Genomic DNA, 24211 nt, shown 5'->3' with positions numbered 1-24211 from the left:
CATTTTATCTGAAGTTGAATTGATCACAAAAGGTTTTTTTTTCATCCCAGCTCACTGTATTATGAAGAAATGGATTCTCCTGAATGACCCAGATGACTCGAGCTCAGGAGCGAAGGGTTATCTCAAAGTCAGCATGTTTGTGCTGGGAGCGGGTGATGAACCGCCGGTGCGTCCCCTGAACATAACATCTTTACACTATAGGTCAGGGGTCACCACACTCGGTCCTGCAGAGTTTAGCTCCAACTTGCCTCAACACGCCTGCCTCGAAGTTTCAAGTATACCAAGCAAGACCTTGATTAGCTGCTTCAGGTGTGTTTGATTGGGGTTGGAGCTAAACTCTGCAGGACACTGGCCCTCCAGGAACAAGTTTGGTGACCCCTGCTATAGATAGAGAATTTTCTTTATTATTAAAATGTGCTCTAAGCCATTCTTTTCGTATTTTTAATATGCAACAGCACACAATACTTTTTAAACAATAAAACCCTGCTCTCTACCAGTCATTCATTTTGAAACTAAAAAAAACATGCTATACAAACTGTATTAACTGATTCCACTGGTTAATGTCTATTTGGCAGGTGGAAAGGAAGGAGCAGGACAATGACAAAGATGATGTGGAGAGTAACTTGCTGCTGCCCACTGGTGTCGCTCTTCGATGGGTTACTCTTAAACTCAAAGTGTTTCGGGCTGAGGACATTCCCCAGAGTATTACAGTTATTCCTTATGCATATGTTTTCCAGAGCAGCACATCAGACAATCTTTTTGGGGTCATGTGATTTGGTGTCAATTGTAAGTCCAGGAAATGGCAACATTAGGGATGTTGAGCTGGCAAATTGGGTCACTTCCTGATCCCTCGAGGTGGCACTGCACTAGCTGACACGAAACTATTCCCTGCCATTAACTGTTGAGTCACTATGGCTGTTAACGCTCCCGTGCTGAGAGACACAAATCATTTTCCTGATTCTCAAATTTCTATGTAAATTAAACTAATGACTGAAAAAATCAGAAGGCAGCCGGTATTTTATGTTTATGACCATTTTGATCATACTGTATGTTTTCGTGTTTAAAAATAATTAGTCAAGAAACTGTTCAATATAACTGAACTAGCAGATGAGGTTGAAAATATGTATGTAAAAAGAATAGTTCTCTCAAAAGTGAACATTTGCTGAAAAGTTACTTGCCCTCAGGCAATCCAAGATTTATGAGTTTAGAGAGAGATAAATTTTGCATTACCTCACTTTCTCACCAATGGATCCTCTGGTGCCACCAGAATGAGAGTCCGATCAGCTGATGAAATCAACGTAATCCACATGACTCCAGTCCATCAATTAACATTACGAAGTGAAAAGCTGTGTGTTTGTCAGAAGAAATTAATCAAGACATTTCAAATCATCACTTCTGGCCAAAATACCAAATCATAATCCATAATAATGCTGCTTCCAGTAAAAAGTAGTCTATACCCAGTTGTCCTCTCGCATCAAAATCCACTGACATTTTTTTACCATTGTTTTGGAATGTTTGGCTTGTGAACGGTGCTTGACCTTTACATATTTCTCCACCGATTCAGAAGAGATGGATTTTCACTGGATTACATGACTTGTATGTTAGCTTAAAGCAGTGGTTTGAAGTTAAAAACATATGACAGACATGCAGCTTGTCGCTTCACAAGATGTTAACTGATAGACTGGAGTCGTGTGGGTTACTTGTGACATTTTTATCAGCTGTTTGGAATCTCATTCTGACGGCACCCATTCACTGCAGAGGATCCATTGGTGAGCATGTGATGTAATAATAAACGTAATAAATTCCTCCAAATATGTCCGATGATCTACATCTTGCATGGCTGAGTACATTTTTAGCAAATTTTTGGGGTGACCTTTTTAAGTAACTTATCTAAGTAAATATAAATAAAAGTAACATTTACTAGAAAGGTTGTATTTAGTAAGTTGTTCTAGATTCTTTTCCCAGTCTGTGAAAAAATAAACTCCACTTTAAAATGACAGAAGTTGTAACACTGAAAGGTTTTTTTTTTTTAAGTGGATGATTCCATCACCCAGACTTTGAAAGAGGCATTTGGAGGTCAAGAAAACAAGAAAAATCTAGTGGATCCATTTATTGAAGCCTGGTTTGCTGGCAAAAAGGTACAGCCCACCCAGACATGCACACTTATTGCTTCTGCATTTTGTCTTAACTAATTATGTCTTTTAGCTCTGTACACAAATAATTGAGAAAAACGCAAACCCAGAGTGGAACCAACAACTCAACCTACAGGTCAAGGTAATTGGTTGGATTGGGAAGGATTTGTTTCTTCACTTTATAAATGTGTTAGTCCTTTGAAGTTTCCCATTTGTGCCACTTGTTTTACAGTTCCCGTCCATGTGTGAAAGAATCAAGCTGACTGTATTTGACTGGTGAGCATCAAAGCGTAGTGGTACAGTTGGGTGGCCACAGTGGATATGAACTTTTGAAATCTGTGTTGAGAGAATTCCCTGTGTTATTAGTTTTGGAATGTGAGCTGGGAGTTAAAGTTTGGTCAGTGTTTTGAGCTGGGAGGACACAGGCAGGCAGTATGAGTCATAGCAGTGCCGTCCCACCCTCTCCCACAATGCATTCCTCCCCATAAACCAGACTACAGCTGCTCAGGGAACAGTGGAAAAACTGAGACGGCCCCTAGCCGGACACACTGATTCAATGACACACTGGAACCTTTAAGCTGACTCCTCCTCTTTCTCAGGGATCGCCTCAGTGGGAATGATGCCATAGGCACCACGTATCTGGATCTGACCAAAATAGCATCCTCTGGTGGTGAAATTGAAGGTATAAAATGCAGTACACGCAAATAATCTTCATGTCCAACTTTTTATTTTTTTAAATGGTCATGATCTTTTGAGATTTGTGCTATGAAACTCAAAACAGATGTTTGTTTTCTTTGTGATAGAGGATCATGCAGGAGATGAGATTTCAACATATAAAGGTTGAATATCTGCACGGATTCCAGACCTGCAATCCCTTGTGTCCAAACACACAATATCTGAATTAAAAAAAAATAAAACACTAGTTAACATGCTGTTCTTTTAAGTTTCATTAAACGCATTGTTCTCTCAAACCAACCATCTTTATTGGTCTGTAAGAATTTGGTACCCAAGGGTTTGCAGTTACTTTACGCTTATTATGAACGCCCTCGCACGCTCTCCGAATTAGCATAAGCACAGAGCACTTATGCTATTTTTGGCATGATATGCATCATGTTGCACACCAAATAATGAAATAATGCAATTCACAATAACATTAATCGCCTAAATAAAATGGCATGGGATAATTATGCTTCTCGCTTATATTACCAGTCAAAAGTTTGGAATAGTTAAATTTTTTTATACTTATACTGTCTTGGTGACCATAAGAAACTTATTTTAAAAATGTTAAACTTTTTTTTTTTTTTGACCGGTAGTATAAATCTTGTTATTGTGAAAATATTTCATCGTATTGTGCTGACATCCATCAATATCATTGTTTATCCATGTACTCATAAAATCATAGCATGAGTTTAATAATAGTTTATATAATGAACTTTGTGCACATTTTAAAATCACTTAAAATAATTTATAATACTAATCAAAATACTAATCTAAGGAGCTCTGCATTTGGGATGCTTTAACAAACGTCACTCTAACATCTATCCAACTATTATCATGTCACTAGAAACATTTTCATTGATTGTGTTTTTCACAGGAGAGACTGGGAATTCCGAGATGGGCTTCCTGCCTACTTTTGGTCCTTGCTATATAAATCTGTATGGCAGCCCAAGAGAGTTCTCAGCCTTATCTGACCCTTATGAAGACCTTAATTTAGGCAAGGCAAGTGCAGTTAATGAATTTAATACGTTTCCATTCCCAAGTATCGAGAATTTGTTTGCAGCAAAAATGCATTTCAAGTAGGCTGAAAGATTTGTATATATTTGCAGGTTGAAGGGGCAGCGTACCGAGGGAGAATTCTTGTTGAACTCTCCACTAAACTTGATGGGAAGGCGGACAAGTCTGTGGAAGAAATACCAAGCGATGATATCTTAGTTGTTCAGGTGAGGCTCTTTGAGTTCCCATACAAAGTAGTTTTTCCACTTGACGCCTATATTTACGCTTTGTGCTCCTTTCTTTGAATAGAAATACCAGCGCAGAAGGAAGTATTGTCTGTGTGCAGTTTTTCATAGTGCAACTATGATCCAAGAGCCAGGGGAGCCCATTCAGTTTGAAGTTAGCATTGGCAACTATGGCAACAAGATGGACCTAACATGCAAACCTCTGGCTTCCACCACGCAATACAGCTGTGTTGTTTTTGATGGTGATGCACATTTTGAAGTATTTGGTGTCTAATAAAGATTTTGAGTAAATGAAAATAGGATCTGTGGTGTTAAGTTTTCTGTTTGGTTCTTCCAGGTAATAATTACTACTACCTGCCCTGGGCCGACACTAAGCCTGTGATTTCCATCACATCCTTTTGGGAGGATATCAGTCACCGGTTAGACTCCCTGAACATCATTCTGTATATATGTAACCATTTGGTAAGTGAATGTTTCTAGCAGTACACACTCTGTTTACATCACACACCAGTGGTTCTCAGCTTGTGTGAATATAATTTATTCTTTGTGCATCAAAACTTTTAATACGATTCTTCCTTTTGCAGCAAACAAACCTCAGTGCGTTAAAATCTGCAATACAGTCCAAAGCTGCAGATGCAAGGCTAGTAGAAATCTGGCTGAAGCTCATCAATCAGTTAATAGAAGATATCAGCAGGTAATATCAACTTAAGATCCTTTTTAGATCAACATTCATCAGGATTTTTGTCATGCATGTTTTAACTTATATAAACTCCTGTGTCTCAGTTTCAGAATTCCTGACCTGGAGGGGAAGTCCAATCTCACAGCCCTGGATATTCAGCAAAAGATGTTACGGGACCGTGTTCTGGAGAACATCATGAAGGGAGCAAAACACTTGTTTGAGGAAGCCACAGATGTTAATAAGTGCTTGAGCGTCATTGAAGGCTGGCTGGACAAACTCAAGCAACTCGCTGAAGAGGTATTTTTTATTTTTTTTTATTTTTTATCCTGTGTAGGATTGGAGCTACAATTAGGGAAACACCAAAGTTTTTTTTTTTTTTTTAAATTTTTTTTTTTTTACTAATTGTTAGGTGATTTATGAATATACCATTACTGGATATTTATTTTTGTATGCTCATTTACCTTATTTTATAAGGTAAATGAGGTACATTATAATGTTGTGACTTAATTTAAAATTGCTTATTTAAATTTTTAGTGTTTTATGTGTTTATTTGTTTAGACAAATTAATAGAATTTTACTAATCAGCCATTTATCAGTTGGCATCCATAAAAATAGTTAGAAGTAGAGGTCTGCATTCCCCCGACCAGATTTCTTGCGACGCGGGATTAAATTCCCGAATAAAACACGGTTGCGGTCGGTAACTCTGGTGCAGTTTGAACGGGAGCGGGCGGTCTAACAATATCCTGTTCCCAACGTCTTTTCAGAACAGCATATCTGCACTTTATTCAAGCTTCGTTTTATTTGCGAGTGTTTGTGTGCAGCATGTGCATAACGATGCTCAGAGCAGGCTAGCCTACCAGTGGTGAATATACGGCCCGCAGACAGAACAGGCAGGTTGTCGATGAGTGACAGAGCGGAATAAAGATGGAGAAAAGTGTGGATGCGCTGTCCTTGAAGAACGCTCAACGCGGTTTTGTTTACATTTTGCTTAGCCTATAATTTTAAATGACAGATGTTGAATTTATTTATTTTTCTTCCGTGACACTTTTCCTAGGCTACTGTGTTTACAGCAAGATATTAAACGAATTTAGTATTTTGACAAGACAAATAAAATTATAATAGGCCATTTTTGTACAACCTACATTTTGTTTCCCTCTGAGACACTTGTTCCTATTGTGTTGTAAAGGTTAAACGAATTGTATCCTGACAAGACAAATAAAAATAAGGTATACAATTTTTGTAAATTTTTATTTTCTGACACTTTTTTTTTTTTTTTTTTTTTTTTTTTTTCCTACTGTTCAGTGTTGCCAACTAATTTTCAGAGAAAGTTGCTAAAGGAAGGTCAATTTGTTGCTAGAAGTTGCTAAATGACGTTGTGATGTCATTGGGCGATGACGTAATTGCGTAATCACGGTGCAAAATTGTGTCACAACATCAAACCTCAGCAAAAATATGTATTTTATATATGTTAATTTAGATTTGTCTGTAAAATAATATGCATAATATAATATTAAAATATAAATAACTGTATTTTAAAAAAACATTGAATTATTGAACACTTACACATTTTTGAATGATTAAAATTTAATTTTTTTTTTTTTTTTTTTTTTAAATGGCTAGTAAACTAGTAATATAACACATTCTCAACAATTATGCTTTAAGCAGTGTATTAGTAGTTAGTATGCTACACTCCCAAGAAAAGGCTGTAAAAATAGGGCACAATCTATTATGTTAATATGAAAGAATTTTACGTATTGGTTTTTTACCTGCATTTTAAATTACGCATTGTGTTTTCGGGTTACAGGGTTACAATGGACAATGGATAACGTCCTGGAAAATTACTAGTAGCCTATATTTTCCATTTTTCTTACAGCATACTAACTGATCAACAATCGCAAGTACAAGCTATAAAAAAGTGTAGCCTATCATAAATGAACAATTATTCAATTGTTCAGTTGTTGTTGTTATTATTATTATATTGAAGAAATGCAAATAGCAGCTAATTCAATTAATGTGATGTGTGTACTGCTAGGCATCTTTGGTTTTCTTTTTGTGTAATTTGGATGAAAAATGTGTCTTTTTATTGTCTGAGTCACTTATCAAATGTTGCTAAAAGTTGCCAAATAAATTTTTAAAAATTGCTAAATTTGTTGCTAGGTGCTTTTGGAAGAAAAAGTTGCTAGGGTAGTCTGAAAAGTTGCTAAATTTAGCAACAAAATTGCTAAGTTGGCAACACTGACTGTGTTGGCAGCAAAATGTTAAACGAATTTCGTGTCTTAAGACACACAATTCATTTAACATTTTGCTGTCAATAAAAAGACTCTTGACAAGACGAATAAAATAACTAATACAATTTTGTGCAGACTACACTTTTATTTGTTAGCCTATCTGTCTTTCAGTAGAGGAAATTTAAATGTGTGATTCTGGAAAGGAGATCTAAATTTAGCGGGAACAATCGGGTCGGGAAGAAAATTATTCAAAGCAGACAGCGGGTGAACAGAGTAAATATATCGCGGGAGCAGGCGGGTGCGGCACTTAAAACACAGTCCCGCGCAGACCTCTAGTTAGAAGTTTATTGGTATCAAACGGAATTGTAATATTGATGCATTCCCAAACACTACACACTCAAATTCAGTTGTTTTGTTCAACCACTGCTGTCCCTTTTTCTTTCCTTAGGTTTCTGCCCATGTATTTAAAAAAAAAAACTAAAAAAAACTTAAATCATCAGCTCTTAATTATACTTTACATTACCAGTACTTGGTTAGTCTCACATTGCCAGAGTTTCACTATCGACAAAGTCAGGTCAAAATAAATGTCTGTTTTCCATGTGGTTTAGGGGTGGTATTATTTTTATGACTATAGCTCTATTCGGACGGTAATTGTTTCTCATGGGGCGCAAGTTTTTTTACAGGGGGTAGTTGGTGATTTCATTGCCATCCGAATCCAGAATGTTGGTGTTTTTCTCTCACCACCCACATAAAAGTCCCTGGCTGAATAACCTACTGTCTTTTTGACAAACACCAATGGTCATGTAGTAATTTAATTGCTGTCTGAATCCACATCTCTGGATTTTTGAAAGAAATCGATTCAAAATCCAGTTTAAATCCTTTTTGACCACTGCCGAACACCATACGATAACTGTTGTACTTCGCTGTAATTTGCATGCATAATAATTTCTGAAATGCTGGAAAGTATTTACAAGAACAATATTTTATAACTGCTCCACCTCAGCGAGTGGGAGCAGAAAGAGAAGAAAAGCATTTTTTAAACATTCAAAATGGGTGTTTATTATGGCAGCAGCAGGTATGCAAAACAGTTTTAAAATGTGTATTATATACATAACTATATTGCGTATAATTATATAAAACTATAATGCATCTATTTTCCTATTTGTAAACAGGAGATTTAAATAACCAAATTTTAACTAGGATTATATATTATAAAATATGCTTGGAATAATGCAAATACATTTAACACAAAATCCCTCTTGCTGATCTTTGGACACGGAGAATCTGCCATCAAGTAATTTTTTTTTTTTTAATACATTTTACACGATAATAAGAAAAAATTGGTAAATTAATTTTATTTACAGCAGACAATCTGGCCACGTGAGCAGCACGTTCCCGGGTTCGTAGGATCACAGAACGCGCTTCTCCACTGTGAATAAATCGCCATCCAAATCCATGAGTTTTATCATTGTGCCATGTAAATTTATTTTTACAGACGTCCACATGAGAAACAATTACCATCCTAATCAGGCTTATGACGATATTAGACCAGCTAAAAGAAAATACTCCAATAATTGCATAGCACTATAAGGCTACGAGCAGAATAAATTATTGGAAATCTGTGGAAATGTTGAGTTTCAATGGACTTCGTGCATCTAAAAAGTAAAATGTACTGATTATTTCAAAGAAATCACTTTTTGGAATATTTACCTGCTACTGTGGACTTCAAAAAAGCAGATTTGATGCCACAAACCTTAAACGCGGTCAATTCACTTATTAGTTCTACCTGTAAAGAACTCATTTTGTCCTCGTGGTGCTTAGTAAACAACTTCAGACAAACCGGCGCACCCCGATTCTCAGGAAGTTATGTGGAGCTGGTTTTCTACCAGTGCTTATGTTTTGTGTACAGTATACGTTTGATGGTCAGAGACTAGTGCTAGATTAGAACTTGAGCTAATTCTTGTTGGTCAGACTAATAGAATCTGACTGTTAAACATCATATGTATCAACATTAATCTCAGAGCACTTTTTTCAAAGCCTCAGAACAGCATGCCTGATGTGATTATCTGGATGTTGAGAGGAGAGAAGAGGGTAGCATACACACGCATCCCAGCCCATCAAGTGCTCTATTCATCTTACAGTGAGCAGGCATGTGGTCAATACTGCGGGAAGACCCAGACTGTCTTTATGAAGGTACTGAGAGTTCGTACCTTGCTGGTTTTCAAACATATGACATAAAACATGTTTAAACTTTGCTCCATGAAAAGTATCCCATGATTCTTGTTTCCCAACAGTATCCCATGGACGATACAAAAGGTTTGAAAATTCCCGTCCAGTTACGTGTGAACATGTGGCTTGGGCTGGCAACAGAAGAGAAGAAGTTCAATCATTATGCAGAGGGAATTTTCAATGTATTTGCAGAACTGGTAAATATAGTTTTTTTTTTTTAAATTTATTTATTTTTTAGTGCCTTTAGGTCTGGAGAGAAGCCGTCTTGAGTTAGGAGCTAAATTTGAAACCATTGTCTCTCACAGTATGAGAACCAGGCTCACGTTCTAGGGAAATGGGGCACCACCGGTCTGCTGAATCGTAGCAAGTTTTCTGATGTCACAGGCAAAGTGAAGCTGAAGCAGGAGTATTTTTTGCCCCCAGTTGGCTGGGAGTGGGAAGGTGAATGGAGGGTTGATCCAGAGAAAACGTGAGTTGTTACCCACCCTCAACACAAACATTTGGAAATAGTTGGCACATTTCCAAGCATCATTATTGTTGTTTATCATAATTAGGTGAAGACATTTGAACAAACTAAATGTTAAAATAAAGGCCACAAATTCAGTGCAATAAACATTTTAACTCTCCTATCGCATTTAAAAAAAATTGTATACATTTTTTACATTGCAGGGTCAGTTTTGACCTGGAGAAACATGAGCTTATAAAACTTTCAACGTTTTAAATGTTACCATGTGTAGCTATGTTATGTTACTATATTTACTATATTTTTGTATTAATTGTAAAATTTGAAATTTTAAAGATTTTAATTTTTAACTGCAAGACAAAAATATATTTTTTCAGTATTTATGAGAAATTTATTTTAAAATATCATTATATGAAATGTATAAGATTATATAAACTGATAAATAATTACCAGTATTAGTTTCATTGGATTGAATGAAAGTTCATTTAATTCTTTTGACTTTGTAACCCATGCTGCTCAAAAACAATGGAATGTTTTGAAACCTACATATATTTTTTTTCTAACAAAACAAAATGAGTATAACTGTATAATATTTCAGACAAATAAACTTTCACTTTTTGGATGAAAAAGGTGATCTACAGCCTGAATGTTCAATGCATTATCAATAGGTGGCAGCAGAGTGAAATGTGGGCTGCATCTCTTTCAAACTCTCTTCCTATTTAAAAATTAGACTATTTGGTCCTTGAACTTTTGCTTAACACCCCTTTGGGTTGTAGTTCACTAGATATAGTTTATTTATGTCACTGTCTGTTTGTATTATCTTTGTATGTGCATATACAAGTTTACCAACAGAATTCAGGCTTAGAGTTGTGTGAGATACTAGAAGTTTGAAAAAAAAAATAAAGAAAAAATGTAGTTTGATACAAATCTAGCTAATACATGTAAAAAAACAAACAAACCAAAAATATATTCAAGCGTAAAGCCACAGTCAAAACTGGCCTGGATGTGAAAGGTGTAACAATTTAGTTTAAATGGTTATATTTCTTAAATTATTTTAAAAAATCTGAAAAAAGTAAATGTGTATTTTGATAGTCTTAATCCATGTGCTTAATCCATTTTTTTTTTTTTTTTTTTTTTTATGTACTAAAATGAATGTTTTTACAATTTTTGGTCACACTTTATATTGGGTGGCCTTAACTACTAGGTACTTGCATAAAAAAAAAAAAGTATAATGTACTTATTGTGGTCATATTGTATTGCAAAATATTTTTGCTGCTATTGAGGTGGGATACGGGTAGGTTAGGGACAGGTTTGGTGGTATGGGTAGGTTTAAGGGTGGGTTAAGGTGTAAGGGATGGGTCAACAGTGTAATTATAAATGTAATTACGTAGAGGTATTTTTAAAAATATAAGTACAGTGTAAAAACATGTATGTATACAATAAGTGCATTGTATCAAATTATTAACTTAAATGTAAGTACATAGTAGTTAAGGCCACCTAATATAAAGTGGGACCCAATTTTTAAATGCTGCTTCCAGGTCAAAACTGACCCAAATGTGATAGGAGGGTTAATTTAATTGAACAGCTGTTCATGTGTCTGTTCAGCCCGACAAAAACATTTGAATTTTTATGGTGAAGTGTTCTAATTTCTTTAAAACTGGACAACCAGTAAGATTTGCAGTTTTGGTCATGCTCAATAATGGTGGCAAGTTTTGCATTGGTGAACACCACCCATATTTTCTTCAGAAACAGTTACAGTCTAGTCAATAAATAGTTTTTCTTGGGTGGATGGGTAGTCTGCTGACTGAGGCTGATGCAGGACACACGGAGTTTGTGGATGAGGTCTATGAGAACGAGACTCGATTACCAGGAGGAGAATGGAAACTTGCGGCAGAGCCTTACACTGATGTGGTAAAAGCACCTTACCAGCCTTTGCTTCATATCAGATGTCTAATTAAGCCATTCGTTCATTTATTCGTGACTTCTATTTAAACAGCCTCTGTGGCATTAGTACGTCTATATCTTAGTGAAACCAAAAAAGAATGGTTTATAGTACCTCTCAAAAATACTGTTATTCTCCATTATTATCCTTTATTTACAGAATGGAGAAAAGGTTCAGGGCCCTACAGAGATTGAATGCCCACCTGGATGGAAGTGGGAGGATAACTGGGCTTTTGATGACAACCGAGCTGTCGATGAAAAGGGTGAGCCTGCCATTGAGCTGCTTTTAAAAGCATTTTCAAAAAAATATTTAATTTTAGAAAGAATTTACAATTTACTCATCTGCATGTTATTCCAAACCTGTATGACTGAATTTCTTCTGTGGAGCAGAAAAGATAAAGTTTAGTTGAATGTTCACTGCTTTTTTTGATGTAAGGAAAATATACAGTGACCAGAGGTGGCCTCTAAAATGGCGGAAAAAAACACTATAAAGCCACCAAGTAGACCATATGACGTGTGCAATATTTCAAGTCTTCTGAAGCCATGCATTAGCTTTATTTAAGATGCAAAGCTGTTATAACGGTCCTTTACATGCAATCACTAGATGGCACAAATTGATTGGCCTCTGCTGATTCTACAACCAATAAGCTTGCTTGCTCAACATTTTAAATAGTCTGGTTTAAGTGTTAACTGTAAGCTGAATCATAGTTCCTCTGAAACCCTCCAGCTCCACCTGTCTAGATTTGCTCTTGGATTTATGTATGACTATTCATGTATATCTTACATGCTCACACAAGCGTGTCTGCATATGTTCGCACTAGCAAGTCCATACGCATACTGTAATGATTACAGTATGGGCTGTGTACAGTTATATGATGCTTGTTTGTAAGTTTAGGTTGGGAATATGGCGTCACTATTCCACCTGATGATAAGCCCAAATCCTGGGTGGCAGCTGAGAAGATGTACCATGTTCATCGTCGCAGAAGAATGATCCGACCTCGCAAAAGGATTCCTGGTGCCAAAACGGCTGCTGATGCAAGTGTATATTGTGCATTTTAAAAGACTTTTCAAAGTTAATTGGGGTTCTGCTTTTATAACGTGTATTTCCTAACTGTTTGACATGCAGAAGAAGGATATAGGAGATGCAGAGGGATGGGAATACTCCTCACTCATTGGCTGGAAGTTCCACAGGCAGCAGAGATCATCTGACACGTTCCGTCGGCGACGCTGGAGGAGGAAGATGACACCTGCTGATCGGGTTGGAGCCTCGGCTATTTTCAAACTGGAAGGAGCTCTGGTTAGCATCAAAGCTGCCGAATTTTAATTTAAATACTACTTCTGTTTTTTTGTTAGCAATATAATGAGCTCTTCACTGCTGATTTGCTTGACAGGGAGTTGACATGGAATCTAAAGGTGATGAAAAAGGCACTAAAGCAGAAGCTTCCGTTAAGCAGTTTGGAGCCAACACACCGACTGTATCATGCACATTTGACCGTGAGTTCATCAAGAACAGATTTCAGAAACACCTTTTTTTTTTTTTTTTTTTCCTCTCTCCCAGAGTAACTATTTTATTAACATTGAGCCTGATTCTTCTTGCAGAATCCAATGCATACCACTTGAGAGTCTATGTTTACCAGGCCAGAGGCCTTGCTGCTCTGGACAAAGACAGCTTCTCAGGTGTTATAGCAGTTTTGATATTGCTAATACAGTATGTCTTTTAATTATCTGTAAAAGTGACCAGGCTTTTATTATAACTAAAATCTTATTGGTTTAAATTTCAGATCCATATGTCCATGTGTCGTTCTTGCATCACAGCCAAACAACAGAGACAATTCGAAGTACCTTGCACCCGACATGGGATCAGACTCTTATTTTTAAAAATGTGGAAATCGGTGGCGATCCCCAGTCTGTCGCCCAGAATCCACCCAACGTGGTTATGGAAATCTTTGACAGTGATCAAGTGGTTAGTCTGATTTCTGTAATGCTAGTTTAGGGACCAATTCTCTCTATCAACTAGTTGTTCATTTGCATGCAAATTACTAGTATATTGGCTGTTAATTGGTACCTTTAAAAGCACTTATTAATGCCTTATTCTGCATGACTATATTTTAGATCCCCTAAACTTAACATCTACCCAACTAACTATTAATAAGCAGCAAATTAGGAGTTTATGAAGGCTAAAGTTGCAGTTATTAGTGAGAATTGGAAGAACCAATCATTAAAGAGGAGAACCTGACTTCTTTATGCTGCCACTATATTTCACTTATTTGACAATATCAGCTTCACAGGTTGTCTCGGGGTGCTTATTAGATTTAAAGAAATAGTTTGATCATGAACTTTATACACTTTTGAAAAACGAATTAAAAACTAATAGAAAATTGTATACAACCAACTTTTTTTTTTTTCTTCTTTCTCAAGTTTACGGGTACCTCAGACAAATACTAACTACTGTGTCTATATTCTTGCCCTTTAGTATGCAAGTGTCCCCACAGCCTGAATGATTTGCGTTTTGTCAATCCTGGTAGGGTAAAGATGAAATGCTTGGCAGAAGTACATGTGTACCTATGGTAAAGTTGACTTCAGGCATGGATGCATCTCCTAAACTCCTCTGGGAGCCTGTAACACACAAAAATTGTCCTTCTGGGGAGATTCTGGTGGCTGCAGAGCTCATTCTGAAGACCAAGGTGTGGTTCTTAATGGAATTTAGGTCTATTTAATCACATTAATGGCTGCTTTGTGATTCAAATAGAACTCTTGTTGATAATTCTTTTGTTGCCTACTCTAGGGAAATGACACTGAACTTCCCCTTATTCCCCCCAAACGAGGAGAGAAACTCTATATGGTTCCTCAAGGGGTGCGACCTGTGGTGCAACTCACTGCCATAGAGGTCAGTTTCAACCCTGTGTTTTCTCATTGTTTGGACTTGTCTCAACGGATCAATTAAATGATTAAAGGGCATTTTGATTCTGCGTGATTTGACCCTTTTTAAAACCATGTACTATTAAAACTTCATCTCTAGTCCAAAAAGATGATCTATTAAAATAAAACACACACACAATCACCCATATTTACACTAGGAAGTCATATTTTTCCCAACCTGACAGTAAACCCACAACTTGTTTGTAGAAAAGTATTTAAGAAATAAGAAAAAATAAATTTCTATTGATTGTTGGATGCAGGTTCTAGCATGGGGATTGCGTAACATGAAGACGTATCAGCTGGCTCCTGTGACGTCACCCAGTCTGGTGGTGGAGTGCGGAGGAGAGAGAGTTCAGACAGCTGTTATCAAAAACATGAAGAAGTGCCCTAATTTTCCAGGAAATGTCCTCTTATTAAAAGTGGTGAGCATCCATATTTACCTGTAGAGAAAAGGTGCAGTCATGCTTTAAATGCTGCTTCATTGCTATTTTGCTGTCAAATGCAATATCAAATGCATTCATATATAAATATGGTCCAAACAGTTTTTCTGAGGCTGTCTTAAGCATCTTGTTTTCTGTCTTTAGCTTCTACCCAAAGAAGAGATGTATACTCCCCCTATAGTTCTTAAAATCATCGACCACAGACCCTTTGGACGGAAACCTGTGGTGGGTCAGTGCACCATCAGTTTCCTGGAAGAGTTTCGATGTGACCCTTATGCCACAGTTGCAGAAGTGGCCATGTCTTCAAAAGGTGCATTCCCTTTTACAAAGCTGTTTACTGAATGTGTTTTTTTTTTTCTTAATTGCAAACCACTGTCTGTGTGTATAAGGCAACATTGAATTGGTATTCCCTAAACATTCTGGTTTTAGTTTTTTGTAAACATTTAACTATTAAACTTTGGCAATTAATTCAGTGCAAACTCTCAGACTTTGTTTTGAAGATAACTTCAGCCTTAGGTGTGCTATATATTTTGTTTGTTGTAAACTTCATATATTTTTGTAATTGCATGCTAGATTGTGGCTCATTTTTATTTATTTTTTATTTGGTTTATTTGCATACTTGGTTGTGATTTTGACATCCCTCTAAGGGCCAGATTTACTAACATCTTACACCAACACAAACCATCTTTTGGTGGTAAAATAGTACTGTCAGGATTTACTAAAGACGCACCGTAAAGAATCAGCGCTGAAAAGGTGTGGACACAGCTATTTTTGCGTGTGACCTTATTGAATATGCATTTGTAGGAGTTTCCCTTTCAGACACACAATTTATGGGAGGAGAGTATTAAAATGAATCACGCAACGCGATTTACTAACATTTGCACTCGTCAAATTACTGGTATTTGTGCCATTTATTTAATGCCCAAAAAAAGCATGTCTTAAACTATTTTGCACTAGAACTTTTCCACACGTATTAATTTATTTGGAATGCCAGAACAACACATTTTCCAAATCCGAACACATCCTTACGCTAATTTGCGCTGCGCTTGGTAGATTGCGTAGGTCATTATGGAAATGAGATGTTGCGTCTGTGTTCTTTAATTTGCGCTGTGTCAGTAAATCAGCCGCAAAAATTTCCACGCCCATCGCGCTATTTTGGAATTGCGGTCTCGCGCTAATTTGCCCTGTTTAGTAAATCTGGCCATAAATATTTAACCATGTATAGTCACCTTAACTCTGTTGATTCTGGTGGACATTGAATTTGCAAAATACAAATGTGAAAGAATTTTTATTAGCATTCTTAAAAAAATTCTCCCTTTTCCTGCAGTGGCTTTGATGGCAGCTTCTCCTAGAGACCTCCATGTAAACATAGATGATGGCAGACAGCAACTTCTAGAAGCTCAGGTACTGCTACCAAGTCGCTTGATTTTGTAGATTTAGGAACTTAAGTCTCAACTTGTGAGAGAACTTTGTAATGGACACTGGTACACACATCTGTATGAATCTGCTTCTATTTTCAACTTTGTGAATTTCAGTATTTTTATGGCATCTCAGCTGCTGTTGACAAAATGGCCACTGCTAGTCACGTTCAAGTATGTATAGAAATAAGGCACTTTAATCAAAATGCCTGAATTTTGTAATTAAATGTAATTCTAAGTTAAAAGTATAAAGTGTGTAGTTTCTGAATTGGCGCTAGTGGTGCAAAACCAATGCCAGTATATTTATTTCCAACCCTGTCAGGCTGATCAAAAAACATTTTTCTGTTTGGTGGCACTAGTGACACTTAAATTACACACTTTACCACTAACACTAAAGTTTAGGCTGTAGCCCAAATTGAGGCTGATCAAGTAAATCTTCACCTTCTGTAGTTACAAATGGGTTAAATTGGGGGAGTATCCAATCAATCTGTTGTTCTCGTAATTATAAGTCTCTTTTCATATTATGGTGATTTGTACAGCTGACTTGCTCTATAAGGAATCATACTAACTTTCTTTTAATTAAGTTAAAGTTATCTCCCTTGTGTGTACATTTAATCATGGAGAAAAGGATCATGTAAACTTAATGTATGCATTTTTATCAGTTTTAAGGCATTTTAAAAATGTGTATTAAATGTACATTCAGAAATTGAAATGCTAATAAAAATTTCAGGTTCCTTTTTACATAGATTTAGATCAATCTTTTAAAGTCTTTTAATGATGATTGTGGTCTGTTATACTGATAAAATAAAATTGAAAATTTACAAATATGAGATGTAAGAGCTTTTTCAAGCCTAATATTACCAATTATTAATGAATAATGTTTTTTTGTGTGTGTGTTCAATGTGTGCACTTCCTGGTTTCAACAGCGTGAGAAGGTGAGTTCTGTGGTAATATTCTGCACACTTTCCACTTGAGCTTTGGTTTTAAATCTGTATTTTAGCCCTATCATGAGGATGAAACTATCCATTTTGTCACTACTTTACAGGAGAAAGAGACTGTTGATTGGTGGAGTAAGTTTTATGCTTCTGTTGGACAGAGTGAGAAATGCCGCCCATACCTTGACAAAGGTTATGACACATTGGAGGTGTGAATTCTGTCTAAACTGAACGATAACATTGCAGATATACATATTTATTTAATATTAAATAAATAAATACCTTAAATCTAGAAATATATATTGTGATGTTACTACATAAAGAATTTCTCACCCAGAAAGTAAAAGTCGTTCCAATCCCACATGGCTTTGTTTCAGTCCTGCATTGTTATTGCATGGAGAAAAAAACAATGTGACCCTGGACCACAAAACCAGTCTTAAGTCGCTGGGGTATATTTGTAGCAATAGCCAAAAATACATTGTATGGGTCAAAATTATCCACTTTTCTTTTATGCCAAAAATCATTAAGATATTAAGTAAAGATCATGTTCCATGAAGATATTTTGTAAATTTCCTACCGTGAATATATTAAAACTTAATTTTTGATTAGTTGTATGCATTGCTAAGAACTTCATTTGGACAACTTTAAAGGTGATTTTCTCAGTATTTAGATTTTTTTTGCACCCTCAGATTCCAGATTTTCAAAGTTCAAATCTCAGCCAAATATTGTCTGATCCTAACAAACCATACATCAATGGAAAGCTTATTTATTCAGATTTCAGATGCTGTATAAATCTCAATTTTGAAAAATTTACCCTTATGACTGGTTTTGTAGTCCAGGGTCACATATGTACTTGAGTAAATTATGACAGAAATTTTATTGTTGGGTGAACTTTCACTAATTTCACTTCTTATACTTATTGACTTCTTTTACATATTGATAAATTTGAATCCACAAAGATTTGTTGTATGGTTTAGTATTTGTAGTGAGGTTCTCTTCTGTTGGTTTTCATAGGTATATGACCATGAGCTGGAAAGTGTAAAAGAGTTCATGGGTCTTACTGATTTCTGCAGCACCTTCAAATTGCAGCGTGGTAAAAATGAAAGTGACGATGATGACCCTGCTGTAGTTGGAGAATTCAAGGCAAGATGTCTTTATTAATTTGCTTTAAGAATAAATTTAATGCTGATTAAGTCACACCTTTTGTTTTTCTGTCTGTGGTTGTGTAAAATAAATGATTTTATGTTTAATTGATTGTTTTCAGGGCTCCTTTAAGGTGTACCCATTGCCAGATGACCCAGGGGTGCCCCCTCCGCCACAACAGTTCAGAGAGCTGCCCGACAGTGTCCCTCAGGAGTGCGTGGTCAGAATCTATGTGGTTCAAGCCGTTGACCTGCAACCCAAAGACAACAATGGCAAAGTACTTTCTTTCATTCAGCATTTCAGAAAACCTCACGACTAATTTTGAGTTTCTGTTTTTCAGTTTGTTGAATTCCTTTTTAGTGAAATGAAAAAGCAAAACTCTTTTCCTTTTTCAGTGTGACCCATATGTCAAAATCTCTTTGGGGAAAAAGTCTATTGATGACAGGGACAACTATGTACCATACACACTTAACCCAGTGTTTGGAAGGTAATGCCGCCATAATGTTTTTTTGAGTTCATCTTGCATTCAGACAGTCGAAGAAGACTGTGAACTAAGTTTTTTCTCTCAACAGAATGTTTGAACTGACATGCTTCCTCCCACAAGACAAAGACCTGAAAATTGCCGTCTATGACTTTGATTTGCTCAGCCGTGATGAGAAAGTTGGGGAGACGGTGATTGACTTGGAGAACCGTCTTCTTTCTCGCTTTGGTTCCTACTGTGGTTTAGCCCAGACATATTGCATGTGAGACCCATACACTTTAATGCAAACGTAGTATTTTCTTTGAGACGTTAGTTGATTTAATGGTATTATTTATTTAATAGTTCTGGACCAAACCAGTGGCGTGATCAACTCCATCCATCTAAGATTCTTGAACAGCTTGCCCGATGGAAAGGATTGAGTCCACCCAGGAGCGAAGACAATGGAAACACGTTATCCTTTGGTGGCCGATTGTACTACCTCTCTGATTTTGGTAATTTTCAGAGCTTTTTGTTCTTTTGAACATCATTATGGTGGCTTGACAAACTGTATTATGGTATATACTCCAAACTGGGTAAAAACCTTCAACCTGTTCTGATTCATGCATCTTCATATGTCTTGTCGAATTGATTGGATGTACAGTTGTCCTATACAGCAACTGTATATGTCCTATAAAAACACTAAAATCTGTTGTCTAATGGTGGAACTTTTTGACTGTTTGAAACTTTTAGTCAAGTGAGAATTCAAAGTTGTCTAGTGTATATATGTGTATGTATGCATTTTAGAAGCAAACAAGGAAATTCACGAACACCTGGGTCCTCCAAGTGAACGGATTGCTCTGCACGTCCTCAGAACTCAAGGCCTGGTTCCAGAGCATGTTGAAACCAGAACTCTTTACAGTAGCTTCCAACCGACTCTCCCACAGGTGTGATGCCTTTCACGGGCCGGTTCTTCCTGTGATATACTGTACAGACCTCTATTTAGTTAGTCAAAATACTGCTTTATTATCTGTGTTATTGACTAGTCTTTGTTTTCTAGGGAAAACTCCAGATGTGGGTAGATATTTTCCCAAAAAGTCTTGGGCCTCCTGGAACTCCTTTTGACATAGCTCCACGCAAAGCAAAAAAGTGAGAAGAAATTGGTGCTTTCGTTTATGCTTTTATGTTGATACCAGGCAATAGACTCACGTTCATTCTTTCTATCAGGTATTTTCTGCGTGTCATTGTTTGGAACACGTCTGACGTAGTTTTGGATGAAACCAGCATTACTAATGAAAATATGAGTGACATCTATGTAAAAGGGTATGTAAAAATGTAGTTTCTTGAGGCAAAACCATTTGTCAATTTTGAGATTTTGTTACTTTGCTTCCATACCATGTATTTAAAAAAAAAATTTGGTTACACTTAGTACAGGGACCAATTCTCACTATTAACTGGTTGCTTATTAGCATGTATATTATTAACATTGGCTGTTTATTAGTACTTATAAAGCACATATTCTCCATGACTTGATTTACTGTGATTAATAGATATCACCACATTTCCCTGATTGATTAGTTACACTGTTCACCTGTGGAGTCTTGCCTTAATGTGTTTTACAAGTAATATTTGTCGTAATTCATGCGTTTATGTCTTTGATTAGTTGGATGCCAGGTATGGAAGAAGATAAGCAAAAAACAGACGTCCATTACCGATCTTTGGATGGCGATGGCAATTTCAACTGGAGATTTGTCTTTGGATTTGAATACTTGCCTGCAGAGCAGCTGTGTCTTGTATCTAAAAAGGTAATGCAGTTTGCTTGTGCTTAATGTATTATGAAGAGCACTTGGAAGTATTAAAATATTCATTCTTTTCTGTTAAAAAGGAACATTTCTGGAGCCTTGACAAATCAGAGTTTAGAATCCCCCCCAAGCTGATTGTTCAAATATGGGATAATGACAAATTCTCTCTGGATGATTACCTAGGTGAGACGCGTGTATGCAAATCTTGGAAATTTTGTCGTCGTCATATTTTGGGGTTTGTGTATTAATCTCACTTATGTTACAGGTGCTATTGAACTTGATATGCACCACCTCATCAACCCTTCCAAAACACCGGAGAAATGTAGCCTTAGCATGGTCCCGGATGGAACCACACCTCCAAAGTCAGGCCAATTTAAGTCTCTCTTTGACCAGAAGTCAGTTAGAGGATGGTGGCCATGCTACATGGATAAAGATGGGAAGAGGGAACTCGGTGTAAGTACAGCTTTTTTTATGTATTTCTTCATGACATTTCATTGTTCATGATACAATCAGATGGATATAATCAAACCTTCTCTACATTAAATACGTGTCACTTGCAAATGCGTGATATTTTGGTAAAATGGGTTGTTAATGTAATTTCATCTTGACATTTTTTTCTAAAAGCTTGATTAATTGTGGCTTGTTTATATGTTGGTTTCAGGGAAAGGTTGAGTTGACTTTGGAGATTGTGAATGAGAAGGAAGCGGATGAGAGACCTGCTGGAAAAGGCAGAGATGAGCCAAATATGAATCCAAAACTGGATCATCCCAAGTAATTGATTTCTTACTTTGTGTTTCTCCTGTTCTGTGTGTGAATAGATCATCACAAGATTTGTTTCTCTTTTCAACTTCTCAGGCGACCTGAAACCTCGTTCTTTTGGTTCACAAATCCATGCAAGACGTGCAAGTTCATAGTGTGGCGAAGATTTAAGTGGCTGTTCATTGGCCTGGTTTTGCTAATCTTAGTGTTGTTATTCATTGGGATCTTGTTGTATTCATTACCGGTAAGGACACACTTTATCAGTCCTGTTGAGACGTTACACCTGAGATGTAATGTCTACAGTGCTAATTAAATTGTTTGTTTTTTTTCAGAACTACATTTCCATGAAAATCGTCAAACCCTTCAATTAAGTTCAGGAGGAGTTCAACTTTTTGTCATTTTATCAGTGTAGTTGGTATGATCTAGGTTTCACTCAGTGAAACAATTAACAGAAATGGTTAATTTTCTTAATGACACACACCATCAATACAGTGTTCATTTTGTTGTGCTTTTTCATTTTTCATGTGGTTAAGTATTTACCTTTAATCAGTTTCTGCACCAATATTAAATTGAATTATGAATTTGCACTTTTTGGGTTCAGGTTTCACTGATATTTAGAAACATTTGTGCACGTAAAGTGTTTTCTATTGTGAAAAAAATATATATTTTATTGTATTATAACCTCTGATCATTTTAAAGCTGATTGATTAAAAAATGTTGTTAAATAAAGATGTTAATGTTTGTATAAATGGTGTCTATTTGATAAATTGGCGCAAACATCAATGGTTATCAAATGTTTATCAATGGTTTTGTTTTTTAATGATATTATTTTGTATAACCATAGGGCATAAAGTGCACATATTACAGTGCATCAAAGTCAGAAATGAATCCCTTGATATAGTTAAGCAATATCATACAAGCAAGAGTGCCTTTTCCTTGGCATTTCTTCGATTGGAAATGATTTTATAAATTTAATTTTATAAAACAATTCAATAAATGAAGTTAATATTTAGATAAAACTACAGCCTTAATCTTATGTACACATACCTATATATATATATATATATATATATATATATATATATATATATATATATATATATATATATATATATATATATATATACAGGTGCATCTCAAATTAGAATGTTGTGGAAAAGTTAATTTATTTCAGTAATTCAACTCAAACTGTGAAACTCGTGTATTAAATAAATTCAGTGCACACAGACTGAAGTAGTTTAAGTCTTTGGTTCTTTTAATTGTGATGATTTTGACTCACATTTAACAAAAACCCACCAATTTGCTATCTCAACAAATTAGAAAACTTCATAAGACCAATAAAATAAACATTTTTAGTGAATTGTAGCCTTCTGGAAAGTATGTTCATTTACTGTATATGTACTCAATACTTGGTAGGGGCTCCTTTTGCTTTAATTACTGCCTCAATTCGGCGTGGCATGGAGGTGATCAGTTTGTGGCACTGCTGAGGTGGAATGGAAGCCCAGGTTTCTTTGACAGTGGCCTTCAGGTCATCTGCATTGTTGGGTCTGGTGTCTCTCATCTTCCTCTTGACAATAACCCATAGATTCTCTATGGGGTTCAGGTCAGGCGAGTTTGCTGGCCAGTCAAGCACATCAACACCATGGTCATTGAATCTGCTTTTGGTACCTTTGGCAGTGTGGGCAGGTGCCAAGTCCTGCTGGAAAATGAAATCAGCATCTCCATAAAGTTTGTCAGCAGAAGGAAGCATAAAGTGCTCTAAAATCTCCTGGTAGATGGCTGCGTTGACTGTGGACTTCAGAAAACACAGTGGACCAACACCAGCAGATGACATGGCAGCCCAAATCATCACAGACTGTGGAAACTTCACACTGGACTTCAAGCAACATGGATTCTGTGCCTCTCCACTCTTCCTTCAGACTCTGGGACCTTGATTTCCAAATGAAATGCAAAATTTACTTTCATCTGAAAAGAGGACTTTGGACCACTGAGCAATAGTCCAGTTCTTTTTCTCCACAGCCCAGGTAAGACGCTTCTGACGTTGTCTCTGCTTCAGAAGTGGCTTGGTAGCCCTTTTCCTGAAGACGTCTGAGCGTGGTGACTCTTGATGCACTGACTCCAGCTTCAGTTCTCTCCTTGTGAAGCTCTCACAAGTGTCTGAATCAGCTTTGCTTGACAGTATTCTCAAGCTTGCAGTCATCCCTGTTGCTTGTGCACCTTTTCCTACCCAAATTATTCCTTCCAGTCAACTTTGCATTTAATATGCTTTGATACAGCACTCTGTAAACAGCCACACCTTTGTGACTTACCCTCTTTGTGGAGAGTGTCAATGTCCGTCTTCTGGATCATTGCCAAGTCAGCAGTCTTCTCCATTATTGTGGTTTCAAAGAACAAGAGATACCCGGAATTTATACTGTAGGGATGGTCATTAATTGAAACTCAAATGTAAATATTCTAATATTTTGAGATACTGATTTTTGACTTTCATGAGCTGTAAGCTCTAATCATCAAAATTAAAACAAAAAAACTTTTGAAATGTTTTACTTTACATGCAATGAATCTATATGAAAGTTTCACTTTTTGAAATAACTTGCAAGAAAAAAATAACTTTTTCACGACATTCTAATTTATTGAGATGCACCTGTGTGTGTGTGTGTGTGTGTGTATATATATATATATATATATATATATATATTTTTTTTTTTTTT

General features: G+C 36.3%; 1 protein-coding gene across 3 annotated transcripts in view; it reads left to right on the top strand.

The window, feature by feature from the left end:
* myof (myoferlin) overlaps window positions 1-22234 on the top strand; it is a 30220-nt gene extending 7986 nt beyond the window's left edge. Inside the window, exons 11-55 of one of the 3 annotated variants that reach the window (XM_058793863.1) lie at window positions 51-166; window positions 576-702; window positions 2035-2138; window positions 2206-2274; window positions 2365-2408; window positions 2732-2814; window positions 2936-2971; window positions 3727-3851; window positions 3959-4072; window positions 4155-4332; window positions 4428-4552; window positions 4675-4784; window positions 4874-5066; window positions 9035-9190; window positions 9292-9423; window positions 9532-9695; window positions 11486-11600; window positions 11791-11893; window positions 12526-12665; window positions 12757-12927; window positions 13022-13124; window positions 13230-13307; window positions 13412-13593; window positions 14156-14314; window positions 14416-14517; window positions 14810-14971; window positions 15134-15299; window positions 16317-16393; window positions 16525-16581; window positions 17334-17342; window positions 17453-17551; window positions 18357-18485; window positions 18607-18762; window positions 18881-18972; window positions 19058-19228; window positions 19309-19457; window positions 19750-19889; window positions 20003-20091; window positions 20170-20265; window positions 20606-20747; window positions 20828-20927; window positions 21010-21197; window positions 21406-21515; window positions 21600-21747; window positions 21836-22234. In XM_058793863.1, coding sequence (XP_058649846.1) covers window positions 51-166; window positions 576-702; window positions 2035-2138; window positions 2206-2274; window positions 2365-2408; window positions 2732-2814; window positions 2936-2971; window positions 3727-3851; window positions 3959-4072; window positions 4155-4332; window positions 4428-4552; window positions 4675-4784; window positions 4874-5066; window positions 9035-9190; window positions 9292-9423; window positions 9532-9695; window positions 11486-11600; window positions 11791-11893; window positions 12526-12665; window positions 12757-12927; window positions 13022-13124; window positions 13230-13307; window positions 13412-13593; window positions 14156-14314; window positions 14416-14517; window positions 14810-14971; window positions 15134-15299; window positions 16317-16393; window positions 16525-16581; window positions 17334-17342; window positions 17453-17551; window positions 18357-18485; window positions 18607-18762; window positions 18881-18972; window positions 19058-19228; window positions 19309-19457; window positions 19750-19889; window positions 20003-20091; window positions 20170-20265; window positions 20606-20747; window positions 20828-20927; window positions 21010-21197; window positions 21406-21515; window positions 21600-21747; window positions 21836-21874 — 5348 coding nt within the window. In that variant the 3' untranslated portion in view covers window positions 21875-22234. The remainder of the gene's footprint in view (window positions 1-50; window positions 167-575; window positions 703-2034; window positions 2139-2205; window positions 2275-2364; window positions 2409-2731; window positions 2815-2935; window positions 2972-3726; window positions 3852-3958; window positions 4073-4154; window positions 4333-4427; window positions 4553-4674; window positions 4785-4873; window positions 5067-9034; window positions 9191-9291; window positions 9424-9531; window positions 9696-11485; window positions 11601-11790; window positions 11894-12525; window positions 12666-12756; window positions 12928-13021; window positions 13125-13229; window positions 13308-13411; window positions 13594-14155; window positions 14315-14415; window positions 14518-14809; window positions 14972-15133; window positions 15300-16316; window positions 16394-16524; window positions 16582-17333; window positions 17343-17452; window positions 17552-18356; window positions 18486-18606; window positions 18763-18880; window positions 18973-19057; window positions 19229-19308; window positions 19458-19749; window positions 19890-20002; window positions 20092-20169; window positions 20266-20605; window positions 20748-20827; window positions 20928-21009; window positions 21198-21405; window positions 21516-21599; window positions 21748-21835) is intronic. The other 2 variants (XM_058793862.1, XM_058793861.1) reach the window with 2 other exon arrangements.
* The last annotated feature ends 1977 nt before the right edge of the window (window positions 22235-24211 follow it).

This window comes from Onychostoma macrolepis, chromosome 12 (genome assembly GCF_012432095.1).
Source record: "Onychostoma macrolepis isolate SWU-2019 chromosome 12, ASM1243209v1, whole genome shotgun sequence".
NCBI lineage: Eukaryota > Metazoa > Chordata > Actinopteri > Cypriniformes > Cyprinidae > Onychostoma > Onychostoma macrolepis.
This window is presented reverse-complemented; position numbering and strand designations above follow the sequence as displayed.